At 41.3% G+C, this 15,384-nt stretch overlaps 1 protein-coding gene across 1 annotated transcript in view; it reads left to right on the plus strand.

Annotated features, from left to right (window-relative positions):
* Positions 1–12: 12 nt before the first annotated feature.
* The window catches only part of LOC101855762 (hemicentin-2), a gene marked incomplete at both ends in the record, with an annotated part of 39,975 nt that continues 24,603 nt past the window's right edge, over positions 13–15,384 (plus strand). Inside the window, 11 exon segments of the mRNA XM_035973284.1 lie at positions 13–226; positions 1,949–2,242; positions 4,459–4,746; positions 6,083–6,236; positions 7,127–7,245; positions 8,212–8,325; positions 9,857–10,021; positions 10,996–11,111; positions 12,978–13,131; positions 14,085–14,422; positions 14,722–14,782. Of these exon segments, the coding sequence (XP_035829177.1) occupies positions 25–226; positions 1,949–2,242; positions 4,459–4,746; positions 6,083–6,236; positions 7,127–7,245; positions 8,212–8,325; positions 9,857–10,021; positions 10,996–11,111; positions 12,978–13,131; positions 14,085–14,422; positions 14,722–14,782 (2,005 nt within the window).

Genomic DNA, 15,384 nt, shown 5'->3' on the forward strand with positions numbered 1-15,384 from the left:
CCACACAAACAGGTCTTCTGGCTCATGGACGGTGAAGTGTTCCTCGGGGGTGACCGGATGACGGCTGCCTTCGGCGACTACGACAGGACCGGACTGTCTCACCAGACGTCGCTCAGACTCGCGCTAAGTGTATCAGACGCCACCTTCGGCCAGTACGAGTGTGCGGCTTTCAACTCAGAGCTGGGGGCGCAAGTCATGAGTGGGGCGGCCAACATCACTTACGATTGTAATGTTATACCCGCCGGGGCGCATTGCAGAAGCTTTCCTTCAAATTCCCGTTTGATGTGGTTTTGTTTTGTTTTAGTAAGGTTTTACGGCACTTGCAGCTACATACATCATATGAGTATGAGCGCCAAGGGGTGGAAGTCAACAGAGAAGTCCAAACGGGGAATCAAGCTTACTCTGCTCACGTCTCTAGCCTCAGCAGCACAAAGTGTGCTTCGACTATCAAGGCACCCCGGAAATAGTAGTTCACATGGGAGTGACAAACATACAAAAGAAGTAGAGGAAATGACGATAGTAAGGATGAGGAAAGAAAAAGCAGCAGTTCCTCCTACGTTCCTCCGGCACAGTATGAGCTTGGCATTGATAATCAGCCCATTTACAATTCTACTGTGTGTAAGAACATGTTACTATCCCCCCTATTTGGGTAAAGACAACTTCAGTCAGTAGCCCTGCCTTGGTGGGGTTTGTTATGGCTTGATGTTTCAGGGATGGCACACACACACGCTGCATCTGTGGTGTAGTGGTTAGGTACTTCTCTATCGCACACAAGTGACCACAGATCAATTCCGAAGTGGGGAACATTTTTAATCGAGTATCTCAGTCTTTCTGCTAGGATGCTGTATCCTTTTCAGTTCGGGTTAGCCTTGATTGACGGGGTTGAAGCCCGCCTCCTAAATGATCTAATTGTCAGTGGGGGCATAAGGGCACATACATTTACAAAATAGATTAACCCTATCCATACGCCCTGGGTCACTTTGTACCCCCGGGGTTGTATTCTTCACATTTTAGACTACTTCTAGTACAAAGATCTCTTTAAAACTTTCAGTATTTCTCAAAAAATCATTTTGACAGACTGCTATGCAGAGTGTAGGAATCGGATTAACGAGTAAGTTTTGTCTTTTGAAAGTGGTGGCACAGAGTTCCCCACGTCATATGGATACGATAGTAAAACGCGACGTATGGATAGCGTTAAAGAGATGGTGCTTGCCAGTGCACTTCATATCTAATTGACCTCTGCCTTGCTCCATCATAATTAGCCCTGAATTCCTATAGGGCTTTTGGCATTCCCGTTTAAGCAAATAAACTGAAACCCGCAGTGTTAAGTTTAATTTGCTGTTTTCATCAAACTGGACCCTATCGGGACTGGAAAATAGTGCATATATTTAATTTTGAAAAATTTCGTCAAATTTTGCTAGAATGGTAGCTTTTGCTGCTCCTTATAGGCCAATTTAGCTGTCCTCAAAGTTTCAACCCATTTCAAATAGGGATTTGATGAAACTTTCTGCAATGCGCACTGGGTGTTATGTTAGAGTGTTCAGGTGATATAGAGTTAGTGTGGATGTTCCAAGATTGTAGTGATATGCCGAAGATTGTGGGAGATTGGAGGGTGCCACTGATAAGTTTGCCACACCCAAAAGGGTATAAGCGGCAGATAAAATAAAAAATATAAAAATAAAAAAACTGATAAGTTGTTCTTTTCTTCCCCTTCGGCTTCTGTCTGCCTGTCTCACTTTTGTCCAGTACTAAATGGCCATTTTTGCGTAGATGTTTTTTTATATTTTTTTTTTACTTCAGTTAAAAGTAAATCTCAAGTCTATGATGTAAAGTTTTATGATATAGAATATTCTGTGTGATAGAAAAGTGTTAAATAACCTAACAGTGTTGATAGGGGACGTTAATCCTCAACCATTTCACCCTGTTTTTTTTCCTCTGTTGGTTTCAGACACCCCGAGCAGCTCTGTGCCGGAGATTGAGTGGGAGCTGCCACCCGTGCTGGTCGTGTCAGAGGGCAAATATCTCGTCTTGCCTTGTAGGAGCGTGGCCTCGACCGAGCCCGCGAAAATCTCGTGGTATTTCGGTCGGTACCCCGTTGACGAGTCAAGACGAGTGTACATTCTAGCCAATGACAGCCTGGCGTTTTTCCCCATCGTGGAGGATGATGCCGGGACATATTTCTGCACAGCTTCCAACTCAAAGGGCACGTCTGAGTCGCCTGTGCTCGAGATGAAAGTCTCTTGTGAGTTTCTGTTGCTTTTTCTTTGTCTTTCTCAATTTTTTGTACTTCTTTCTTGACATTTCCCCTCTGAAACTTTGGAGAAGAAAGTTTTAGTAACTTCTGTTTTTTTTGTTCTTTATGTCTGCTTTATATAGTACTTTCTGATATTTAGAGAGTGAGTGGTTGGCGGGAGCTCTGGTGTGGTTTGCTTCTTCTTTGTTATCAAACATCTATCGTCTTTGTCTCCCCTCCTTCTTTTTTGTGTTTGTTACTCTCTTGTGACTCCTCTAATCCTCGGCACTTATATGACCTTATTGTGTTCCAAGTGCAGTAAAACACTAAGTAAAACTAAACTGATATTTAGAGAGCTGATTGATATTGTCAGTGTGACAAGCAATCCGCTGAAGTCCGCTTTGGTACTTTTTACACCAGACCAAAAAAGAAAAACAAACTGCAGGCCTAATGATGGTTGTAAAGCCCATAGAGCATGCTGTTGAGCGAGGGTGGTGGGTGGTTGGCGGGTGCTGTCGTGTGGTTTGCTCTTTCTTTTTTCCAATCAGACATCTATCGTCCTGATCTCTCCTCCTTCTTTTTTGTGTTTGTTACTCTCTTGAAACTCCTCTAATCTTCAGCACTTATATGACCTTATTATGCTGCAAGTGCCGTAAAATTCTTACTAAAACTAAAAGAGCTTGGGTATGCGCTATATGAATGCAAGTTTTATTATAAATCAAATGAAGTGCTGGAGAGAGCCCTTCTGGGCTGCTCACTACCATGAGTGTTGAATTAGGAAGAGAATAGGCAGATGCAACTTCTTAGAGACTTGAATGTATATGAAGGCCTAGGGCATCTTTTCCTTTCTGGGAAACTAAAAGGCAAAAGAGACAGAGATAGACAAAGAGCAACTTACTACCACTACTAGTACTACTATGACGAGACGACGACCACCACTACTACTACATACATAGCATTGATGCGGCACATTTTCATTTTCTAAAATATGCTCACCGCGCATAACATTAAAAAAAATATCACATAAAAAAATGAGGCTTAAAAAAACAACAACATGATATTACGCATGTATTTATATATGTATAATATGTATTAAAAAATTCTCTGAAAAAATTAGTCACGGGTGATGGGAAAAAGACTGAAATTAAACAGGCTTATTTTTTAGAGTATCTTGCCACAGAGAAGTGAGTGGCAAACCATGATTGTTTATGCCTTACTTAGAGAATTTGTGAGGCATGCTGACAAAATGAGTTACTTCTCGTAATCAAAGAATGGAGATATCTGCCTAAAATTGACAAAATGGTCATATTTGTAGATTCTAAACCAACGCCATTCTCTTCAAGTTTGATTAACATGTCTTTTATCATTTCATCCTAATAGATTGCTATAAAACCCAACCTATAAATATGACGCATCTATTTCCATCGGGATAAAATCTGAGATATAACTCCTTTTGTCAGAATGCCTCACATTTGAGCATTTTGCCTCTCTGTCTTTTTTTACAGACCTACCTTATGTGATAGGTGTAACTCTCATGAAATTAAAGATGAAATTCACTTTATTTTCTATTGTTCACACTTTGTCCATCAATGGAAATTGTTAATCCCTCCCAGCCTGACTCGGCCCAGTGACAGAAATATGCAGTGTTTGACCCATGCATGATAAGAGATATGTTCACAACCTGTACTTATTCATTATGGAGAGTTTACTTATCAAATGAGTGTTTTATGTCATGTGATGTGGAGCAATGGCCTTAAACACTGAATAGACTTACTTACTTGCTTACTTACTTACTTACTTACTTGCTTGCTTGCTTGATTGCTTACTTACTTACTTACTTACTTACTTACTTACTTACTTACTTACTTACTTGCTTGCTTACTTACTTACTTCCTTCCTTCCTTCCTTCCTTCCTTCCTTCCTTCCTTCCTTCCTTCCTTCCTTCCTTCCTTACTTACTTACTTACTTACTTACTTACTTACTTGCTTACTTGCTTACTTGCTTACTTCCTTACTTCCTTACTTCCTTCCTTCCTTCCTTCCTTCCTTCCTTACTTACTTACTTACTTACTTACTTACTTACTTACTTACTTACTTACTTACTTACTTACTTACTTACTTACTTACTTACTTACTTACTTACTTACTTACTTACTTACTTACTTACTTACTTACTTACTTACTTACTTACTAACTTACTTACTTACTTACTTACTTACTTTACAGACCTTCGCACAGATTTTCTCCGCCATCCGTCCGACACATTTGCATATTACGGGCAAGACGTTGTGCTTCCCTGCCAGCCGCCCAAAAGCCTGCCCCCGGCCTCGGTCGTGTGGTACAAGAACTACAAGGTCCTTGACCTCTCGCTCACAAATGTCAAGGTCGTCGACCATGACCTCCATCTCCTCTCTGTGAGGAAGTCGGACAACGGGGTTTACTACTGTGTGGCGGTGAATAACTTGACGACCCCGTCCACACGGACCTCGCTGATTGCGACAGTGAGGCTGGAGGGTGAGATGTGTTGTTTATTTTTCGTCATTGTCTATGTCACTATCTTCATCAATTTCTTTATCACTGTTTGTGTGGGGGCTCTCGTGGCCTAGAGGTTAAAGTGTTGGCCTCTCCTTCAAAGGTCCGGGGTTCGAATCCGGATAGCAACCGAAAAATTTGTCATCTCTAAAAATTGTCTCCTTTCTCCTCCTTTTCTGCTCTCTAACAATGCTCTGTTGTTTGCTTTGGTTTCCTCTTTCTGCCCCCACCCCCTCACCTCCTTTGCCCCCTCCTCTGGGCTCCTGACTCTTTCTGCAGCCCTTCTACTGCTACTCCTTGGCTCCTTCTTACTGCTGTCTTTCAGCCACACCCCTGATGTTCTGGTAGGAAAGATCTACACCTAGTCTTCTCGGACAAGAGCGAAAAATCTCGTAGGGCCCATGTGCAAGTTGCACACGTTAAAGATCCCTTGGTGGTCTAAAGTCGATAAAAGTAGGCTTCGGCAGCCACCCAGGCAAAATTTCCTACCAACTGTGTCCTGTGCACTCATATGACATTATGCCGTTGCGAACCCCTAAAAACACTTTCCAAAAAAAAACCAAACCTGTCTGTGTCACGTAGGGCCCATGTGCAAGTTGTGCACGTTAAAGATCCCTTGGTGGTCTAAAATCGATAAGAGTAGACTTCGGCAGCCACCCAGGCAAAATTTCCTACCAACTGAAAAAGTTTAATGTGTCCTGCGCACTCATATGACCTTATGCGGTTGCGAACCCCTAAAAACACTTTCCCAACCCCCCCCCCCAAACTGTCTGTGTCACTATCTTTATTGTTTTCTTTATCACTGTCTATGCCTCTATCTTCATAATTTTCTTTACCAGTGTCTTTGTCATTATCTCCAGCATTATTTACTTGATTATCTCCTCCAGTACTTTCATCATTTTCATCATCTGTTTCGTCATTATCCTTATCTTTATCCTCATCATTTTCTTTATAATTAACTTCATCATTGTCTTCATCATTGTGTTTATAATCAATATTTTCTTCATTATCGTCATCATTATCGGCATCATTATCTAAATCACGTTGTATCCATTCTCCTCCGCAGACGGCATCTCTGAAATTTTTTTCTCGCAGAACTAATTTTTCTTTCTCTTGATATGCTTCTGTTTTTTTTCCCCTTTTTTGTTTCATTCCCCCCCCCCCCCTTTTTCTTGTTTTATTTTTTGTAATTGTCTGTTTTTCGGAGGTTTTTTTCTTTTTCTAATAGAAATGGGTAGGGTAAAAAATAACAAAACAAAAGAGAAAGACAGAAAGAAAAAGAAAAAGGAGCATATCTTTCACTGCTCTTTTCCCACAGGTCCTCCCATCATGCTGCAGCCACCGGTAAGCACCAAAGTGACCAAAGGTGACTCGCTACATCTGAGCTGTCTGGTGGAGGCTGACCCAGAACCTGTGACCAGCTGGCTCTTCCAGGGTCTGCCCGTTCCTCCCTCCGATAAACTGTCTATTGTGTGAGTGGGGAATTGTGTGTGTGTGTGTGTGTGTGTGTATGTGTGTGTGTGTGTGTGTGTGTGTGTGTGTGTGTGTGTGTGTGCTGTGTTCTTCCAGGGACTGCCCGTGCCTCCCTCCGATAAGCTGTCTATTGTGAGAGTGGGGGACTGTTTGTTTGTGTGTGTGTGTGTGGGAGGGGGGTTGTGGAAGTTTGTGTGTCTGTGTGTGTGTGTGTGTGTTGTGTGTGTGTTTGTGTGTGTGTGTTCTTCTAAGGACTGCCTATGCCTCCCTCCGATAAACTGTCTATTGTGTGTGTAGTTGGCGGGTGCTCTGGTGTGGTTTGCTTCTTTTTTCCTATCAAACATCTCTATCGTCCTTATCTCTGCTCCTTCTTTTTTGTGTTTGTTACTCTCTTGCAACACCTCTAATCTTCAGCACTTCTATGACCTTACTGTGTTGCAATTGCCGTAAAACACTTACTAAAACGAAAAACTGTGTATTGTGTGAGTGGGGAACTGTTTGTTGCTGTTGTTGCTGTTGTTGTTGTTGTGTGTGTGTTTGTGTGTAATCTTCCAGGGACTGTCTGTGCCTCCCTCTGATAAACTGTCTATTGTGTGAGTGAAGTGTGTGTTTGTTGTTGTTGTTGTGTGTGCGTGAGTGTGTATGAGTATGTGTGTGTGTCTGTGTGTCTGTGTGTGTGTGTGTGTGTGTGTGTGTGTGTGTGTGTGTGTGTGTCTGTGTGTGTGTGTTTGTTCTCAAATTCTCATAATTGTGTCAACTGCATGTAAAACATTGTGCTATCACTATCATTCAGTGAGCGAGATTAAATTTGAAATCAGTCAAACACTTCCAACTACAGTTTGTTTGATAATATCATTTTTGTCAGAAACGTGAACTGTCTTTTTTTCAGGAACCGTGGTCAAGAACTTTTTGTAAATGACATGGGCAAAGCTTGGGAAGGCCAGTTCACTTGTGTATCTAAAAATAGATATGGAAATGCCGCAGGGAATGCATCTGTTGTTGTGATTGGTAAGTTTGATGGATGTATTATATTATCCTGTCTGTGGGTTGTTGAAGGGCGTCACTGTAAGGTCATGCTTCCTTACTTTCCCACTGTTAATTCTATCTGTCTGTCTGTCTGTCTGTCTGTCTGTCTGTCTGTCTGTCTGTCTGTCTGTCTCCCATCACTTAATGGCCATTACTAAGGCGATGTGCTTCTTTTTACTCTTTATTCAAATGGTCAGACAAAATGTCTAATACATTTCTACAATTCTGATAAAAGTATATTTTTTTAAAGTGCTTTTGGAGTGGTAGGGAAAGTTGCCTTAGTATTTTACTTAATCACCTCTCTCTCCCTCTGTCTCTGTCTCTGTCTCTGTCTCTGTCTCTGTCTCTGTCTCTGTCTCTGTCTCTGTCTCTCTCCCTCTGTCTCTGTCTCTGTTTCTCTTTCTCTCTTTTTCGTCTCTGTCTCTCTGTCTTTCTCTCTCTCTCTCTCCCTCTCTCTCTCCCTCTCTCTCTCTCCCTCCCTCTCTCTCTCCCTCTCTCTCTCTCCCTCCCTCTCTCTCTCTCTCTCCCTCTCTCTCTCTCTCTCAGCCAATATAAGCTCTAATTTCCCCTGTTATTCATTAGAAGGAAATTGTTTAATTACCTCACTCCTTGAAAAAATTTTTATTTTTCATATTTCTTTCTTTGTCTGAAGGTTGTTTCCTTCTACGTAACGAACATCATAAAAATACCAGTGTTTTTTAATTTTAGAAGAAGTAACTTTGTAGGTGGTTGGCGGGTGCTCTGGTGTGGTTTGCTTTTTATTTCCTATCAAACACCTATCGTCCTTATCTCTCCTCCTTCCATTTTGTGGTTGTTACTCTCTTGTACCACCTCTAAGCTTTGGTACTTATATGACCTTATTGTGTTGCAAATGCCGTAAACTTACTAAAAAACAAAAAACAAAAAACAAAAATGTATTATTAAATGTCATTGCTATTCTATTTATAGTACCACCTGCGTCGCTACACCCGATTGGTCAACTCACAGCCAGAGAGGGACGTTCGTACTCCATCGAGTGTCCAATCGTTGGGGACCCGGTCCCTGACATTCGCTGGTATCACAGTAAGTTACACTCTCTGAAAAAAAATGGTGAAATGGTATGGGTTTAATGCCGCTGTCCACACTATTAGTGAATTAAGTTATCTAAGAGGCAGGACCTCCGGGTTTAAAGTCCATCTCCAAAAAGACCGAGCCAAGCTGGAAATACAGGAAAAATACCTTTCCCAAGCACACAACGTTGGACCAAGCTGAGGCTCGAACCCTCGAACTCGCAATCTCACAATTACGAGTCCGGTAGCCTAACCACTAGGCTACTGATGCCACCTCATTCTCTGTTGTCTCGTAAAAAATGTTTTACACCTGGTAGCCACGACATAGGTTTTTAGTCCCAGTGTATTACAAGCTTACTGCAGGTTGGAACTTACTAGAAAAGTTACAACAAGTGGTTAGAAGGTCGCATTGGCACATCCTACCTCTTTTCTTGCGGCGTCGATGGCTTAGTCGTTAGGCTATGGGACTCGTAATCGTGAGGTTGCTGGTTTGGGGGTTTGAGTCACGGGCCCGACTTTGTGTCCTTGGGAAAGGCAGTTTACATGAATTTTCCTCACTTCAATCAGGTGGCAATGGGTACCCGGCCATAGAAAGCGGAAGATCGTGTCAGTATATTAGTGTTTTAGCGCCTATAAATGACGGCTTGCACTGTATGCTTCTCAGGAAGTTGAGGTTGTTTCAGAATGTTCTCAGGTCTACCGGGGTACATGTAATAGTATAGATTGTGAAGCGCATAGAGCTTGCTGTTGAGCGGGGATTTGCGCTATATAAATGCTATCTGTTATTATTATTGTTTTTCTTTCCGGCTGTTGATTTTTTGGTCGTATTATTTCACTGTGCTAAATAGTGACTATTGTCTTGTCAATGTGCTTGGATGATTAGAGGACGCCACTGGTAGGTCCTACTTCTTTTCTTTCCCTCTGTTGCTTCTGTCTGTCTTACTTTTTCTGTGCACTGTAGAACTGTCATAGTGTCAATGTGCTTCACACTACTCAAACAAATATACAAACAATGAAACAAAAGTATGCTATAAATGACTATTAAAGTGTCAATGTTCATCTCTCTACTCAAACAAATAATTATATAGAAACAATGAAACAACAACAACAAAAAAAACAAAAAAAAAAAAAAAGCAATGGCGCTCATATGACCTAGATCTAGTGCAGTTGCGAGCGCGTAAAACCTCTACTAAAACTATTTAAAAAAAAGAAGTAAAACAAAGACTGTGTGACTATTATAGTGTCAATGTGCATCTCTTTACACAAACAAACAGACAAACGTCAATGCACTTTTTTTTGTGGGTGTTTGACGGGTGCTCTGGTGTGGTTTGTTTCTTGTTTCCTATGAAACATCTATCGTCCTTATCTCCCATTCTCCTTTTTTATGTTTGTTACTCTCTTGTAACACCTCTAATCTTCTAGCGCTCATATGACCTTATGCAGTTGTGAGCGCCGTAAAACCTCTTCTAAAACAAACAAAACTTTTTTTTACTCAATGTTTTTTACTAAATTAATGTTATTCACTTTTTTTTTCAACTTCACAGATGGCGTTGATGTAAGTTTATCAAAAAAATCATCGCTCGGTGTGACCTTGACCCTCTCCAGTCTGGTCATTGCCAACGTGACAGTTGACCACGCGGGCAGCTACCAATGTGTGGGCAGCAATGAGGCGGGTCAGACCTCCTCCGAGGGCAAGCTCATTGTCAATGGTCAGTGAAGAAAGTGGGTTCTGCAGGGGTCTCAATATTCCGCTATTTAGTGGATTTTCGCTACCGCCATTTCCTCCGCTAAACTCCGCTACCGCGACAGCGGGCCAATCAGAGAGAGAGAGAGCTGCTGGGAGGGGCTCTTCTCAGTAAGGCCCCACCACTTTCTGTACATGATCAAGATTGTAAATATATTTGTGAAGTGTGCTGACAAAATGAGATACTTTTCGGCTTCAAGCCTGATGGAAATATATACATCACACTTATCAGGAAGCTTTTACAATTTGTAAAAGTGAAATAGTAAAAGGAATGTTATAGTTTAAGAACATGGTATCAATAGAAATTCTACAAATTTGACCCTAGTGTCGACTTTTGGCCAATTTGTCGATTTATGGATTGCGGGAAATAACTCATTTTGTCACCACGCCCCACATTTGGTGACTCTTTTACTTGAAATTAGCTGCCAGATCAGAAAGTTCCTTTTTTAAAGAAATTCAGAGTCGAGACACATAGTTCTGTTGTCCGTTCTTGGCAATGTTCAGTGACAATGTATATGTTGGGGGGGGGGGCTCCGGTGGTTTAGAGGTTATGGTGTTCGCCTCTCATTCAGTAAGTCCCAGGTTCGAAACCTGAGAGCGAGGGGAACATTTTTTTTTCTCTAAAATGTTATTCTCTCACCTTCTTTCCTGCTCTCTGATCATATTCTGTCGTCTGTTTTCATCACAAGGTCTCTTTGTTATTTCATGCTCCTAACCTCATGTTGTGGGTGGTTGGCGGGTGCTCTGGTGTGGTTTGCTTCTTCTTTCCTATCAAACATCTATCGTCTTAATCTCCCCTTTTTCTTTTTTGTGTTTGTTACTCTCCTCTAACACCTGTAATCTTCGGCACTTTTATGACCTTATTGTGTTGCAAGTGCCGTAAAACACCAACTAAAACTAAAACTAAAACTAACCTAATTTTTCTTTCTACTTTCACAGTGGCGCCTGTCATAGTGCTGGGGCCTGCTGATGTGACAGAGGTCATTGGGTCAAGGCTGACCCTAGAGTGTGATGTCAAAGGTCATCCAGTTCCTTCCATCCACTGGTTGTACAACGTGAGTGCTGACGTTCGACTTTGCTGTTCCCAAAGGGGTGATATTAACATGTTCTTATTCATAGTAGAATTGTAAATGGGCTGTTTATCAATGTCATGCTCATACTGTGCCGGGACAATGCAGGGCGAACTGCTGCTTTTTCTTTCCTCATCCTTATTATTGTCTTTTTCCTCTACTTCTTTTGTATGTTTGTCACTCACTTGTGAACTACTATTTCCGGGATGCTTTGATAGTCGAAGCAGACTTTGTGCTGTTGAAGCTAGAGAGGTGAGCAGAGTAAGCCCGATTCCTTGTAAGGACTTCTCTGTTGACATCCACCCCTTTGCGCTCATATGACCTAATGCAGTTGTGAGCGCAGTAAAACCTTACTAAAACAAACAAAATAAACTTTGCTGGTTTCAAAATGTTTACTGTTTACTCTCTCTCTCTCTCTCTCTCTCTCTCTCTCTCTCTCTCTCTCTCTCTCTCTCTCTTTCTCTCTCCCTCCCTCCCTCTCTCTCTCTCTCCCTCTCTCCCTCCCCCCCCCTCTCTCTCTCTCTCTCTCTCTCTCTCTCTCTCTCCCTCTCTCTCTCTCTCTCTTTCTTCCTTCTGGCACTGTGACATAATAAGTGGTCAGCGATGCCGACATCACGCAGGAACTCAATATTTGCTTGGAGGTCCTTAGAATTACAGAGTTCTATCTGACATTATTGGCTGTCTTGAGTTACTAAGACTATGAGGTCAGAAAGCAAATGTTCTATCTGCGCTTTCAAAATTGTAAGATTATTTGGAGTCATTGTTAAAGATATTCAAAGAATTGCATTCGAAAAAGCTTGACATGTTGTGAAACTCAAATCTTTAACGTCATATTTCTCAAAACTGAGTACCGAGCAGATAGAACTTTGTAATTCTAGGGTAGCGATATATATATATATATATAAGTAATTTCACTTTTCCTGACATTTGTCCCCACTCTGTTCATGTGCTCTTTTTTTTCCCTTTTACCGCAGAGCTCAAAGGTGTATTGTTAAGAGAGACTAACTGCTCTGACTGAAGTGTCTTTAGGCCATTCCCAAAGGGGGGACATTTCTCGTTCATGAACTGTAGAATTGTAAATGGGCTGATTCATCAATGTCATGCTGATAACTGTGCCTGATCTACAACAGGGAACTCCTGCTTTTTCTTTCCTAATCCTTACTATTGTCATTTTTCCTCTACATGTTTTGTATGTTTGTCACTCTTGTGACCCATTATCTCCGGGGTGCCTTGATAGTCGAAGCAGACTTTGTGCTGTTGAAGCCAGAGAGATGAGCAGAGTAAGTCTGATTCCCTGTAATGACTTCTCTATTGACATCCACCCCTTGGTCCTCATAATACTCATATAACCTTATGCAGTTGCGAGCACTGTAAAACCTCTACTACTAAAATAAAATATCGGTGTATTATGCGAGTTATGTCCTTTATATCTGTGTGTATCACGTGACCATTTAAGAAGTGTTTTTCAAGTGATCACTCACGAATCACGGCAGCTCAGCTCAGAATAAACTCTTGAGCAAGTAGCATGTGTCATGTTGGAGATATTATGAAAGGTAAGTGAGCACCACTTCTGCGCATTATATGTGAAGTGTGCTGACAAAATGAGTGACATCTCACAATCTGCAAATGGAGATATTGGCCAAAAATCGACATTGGGGTCAAATTTGTAGATTTTCCATTGATGCCTTTTTCTTAAACCTTAACCTGTCTTCCACTACTTCATACTTATGAATTCTAAAAACTTCGCCTATTAGCGTGGTGTATCTATTTCCTTAAGGCATCTGAGAAGTAACTCATTTTGTCAGCTCGCTTCACATATTGAAAACAGATATTTTCCCCTGATTATTCCAGGGAAGCTCTGTGCTGCCGCAAGACGTTGATGCCTCGGAGGAGAATCATAAACTGACCATATCAAGCCTGGGATGGGCTCAGGTCGGTCAGTTTGAGTGTGTGGCAGACAGTTCAGAGGGAACTGCGACGGCTTCTGCTTTTGTCCGTCTTATGGGTAAGGATGGAAAAATTTTGAGCTCCGTTTCTTATAAAAGTAAGGCATAACTGATGCAGTTGCCCTGCAGACTGTGTCTAAAAAAATATTTAAAAATAATAATTACACTTTTATTGATCCCAGAAGGGCAATTTGGTTTACAATGGCCAACATGCATACTTACATACATACATAAATACATAATTACATACATACATAAATACATAATTATGAATGCATACAAACAAAATACATGCACGAATACATACATTAATACCAATATTACACCAGTACAGAGCAATTTACAACCATGCCATTGTCGGTTGCCACTGTGCAGCGCCCTGTATTTTGAGTTAGGGTTGTCGTGTCTTGCTCAAGGACACACCCCAGTGACTACCCAGCTAAACTCTGTGTCACCGACCTCTGCTTGACATTACTTGAGTCTAAATTCATTGCTCACTCTGTCACTATGTTAAGTGTAATGCGATACTGACTTTACACTTAACGAATAAGGTGTTAAAAAGAATTTTGCCATATAAATAAGTGTGTGAGTCTTTGAATCCCATGTTCTCAGAACTATGCATCTTGATGTTTCGCCTCTGTTGTTCTGAAGGTGGCTATTGTCAGAAAAATGTTAGATGAAGAGTATGTGAAAGGTTGGACTGAAGGTTATTTTTTGCTTTTGATTTCCTTGTAACTGTGTTTAAAAAATTCTCCTGTAACTGTCGATTTAAAAAAATTTTTTTTGCATTCTCCTGTATCTGTTTTGTAAAATTTGCTGTCTTTTTTTTTTCATTCTCTTGTAACTGTTTTTTTTTTTGTTTTCTGTCTTTTTTACTTTGCTCTCTCTTTTATTTGCTGTCTTTTTTTTCATTCTCCTGTAACTCTTTTTTTCTACCTTCTCCTGTAACTGTCCAGTTTTTTGGTTTTTTTGTGCCTTCTCCTGTAACTATCATTTTTTCTTCATTCTCCAGTCCCTCCAAAGATTGAAGAAGTCCAGTTCCCCACCACTGCTGTCCGACAAGGACAAGAAATCTCATTTGGGTGTACAGCTTCTGGAATTCCTTCCCCTTCTATGCAATGGGTACATCAAGGGAAAGTGGTGAGACCATCGCTGGATGGGAGGATTCGAACCCCAGCCCTTGGCTCAGTGGTGATTGAGAGGGCGGAGAGCTCAGACTCAGGTCTATACGAGTGCCGGGCGGAATCCAGCGTGGGAACCGACAGCAGAACGATGTCGCTCTTTGTCTATGGTGAGGATTTCTTCTCTTGTACTGTACATGACACATATTTTTTCCTCCCTCTCCTGCCCGCCCAGCAGTAATGGGTACCTGATTTCGAGTTGGAGAAGTAAAGGCGGCGTGGAACGGAACTGGCCACCCTACAACAATATGCCGAAGGCCCAGGAAGTTGTCTCACTAACAAGGCAATCCCCTATGTCCGGATCGGATATGGAACAACTTTACTTTTTACTGTACCTGAACTGCCGTCTTAAGGGAAAATGATGAATGATCCTGTCCATATAGCGAGGCAATTTGTTTAGGAGAGGCAAAAAACATTTGCACTTTATGACCCTTCCATTTCTTATTCTTTTAACTCTTTTTATCCTAGCCGTACCCCCACGGACTCTCTACCAGTCCTGGGGCTGCCGCGCCATATGTGTCGGAAGTCAGTGCGTATAGTTCGAAGTGCTATATTTCTTACATTTTCTCTACGATTTTAAGGAAATTTGGCATTTATGTTAGAAAGCGAATGTAGTTTTTGTAAATGCATGTAGTTAGGAAATACACCAATAGCACAAAGTAGATTTTGAGGTGTATTCCACCCTCGAACTTGACCCTGATTGCCGCGCCCACGACGTCCCACTGGATGTTATAGATTTAGATCTAGCCCTAAAAAGAGGTAAACTATAATTTAGCAGAGATCTGATTAAGCTGTTCAAAAATTAGTTTCAATCCACATTGTGGAGGTTTAAAAAAACCGCAAAGTTATTGGGTATTTAATTGTTCTTCTCACTTACACAGGTTGAAGCCTGCCTCTTAGATAATCTAAATTGTGTCGATCTGGGAGTAAAAACACCTTTTCAAAAATCGAACTCTCTATTTGTAACACTTTTAAACAGGGATGCCAAATCTCTGTTTTTTTCCGGCTTTTTCCATTTTTTTCCTCCGTTCATACACTTGCAAAGGAAAGTGGAGAGGTAGGAGAGATGTTTTTGTTTGCTCATTTAAAAACTTAACAAGGTTCATTTTAGGTGAGATGTGATACTCCCTC

The sequence above is a fragment of the Aplysia californica genome, unplaced genomic scaffold (assembly GCF_000002075.1).
Source record: "Aplysia californica isolate F4 #8 unplaced genomic scaffold, AplCal3.0 scaffold01100, whole genome shotgun sequence".
In the NCBI taxonomy this organism is placed as follows: Eukaryota; Metazoa; Mollusca; class Gastropoda; order Aplysiida; family Aplysiidae; genus Aplysia; species Aplysia californica.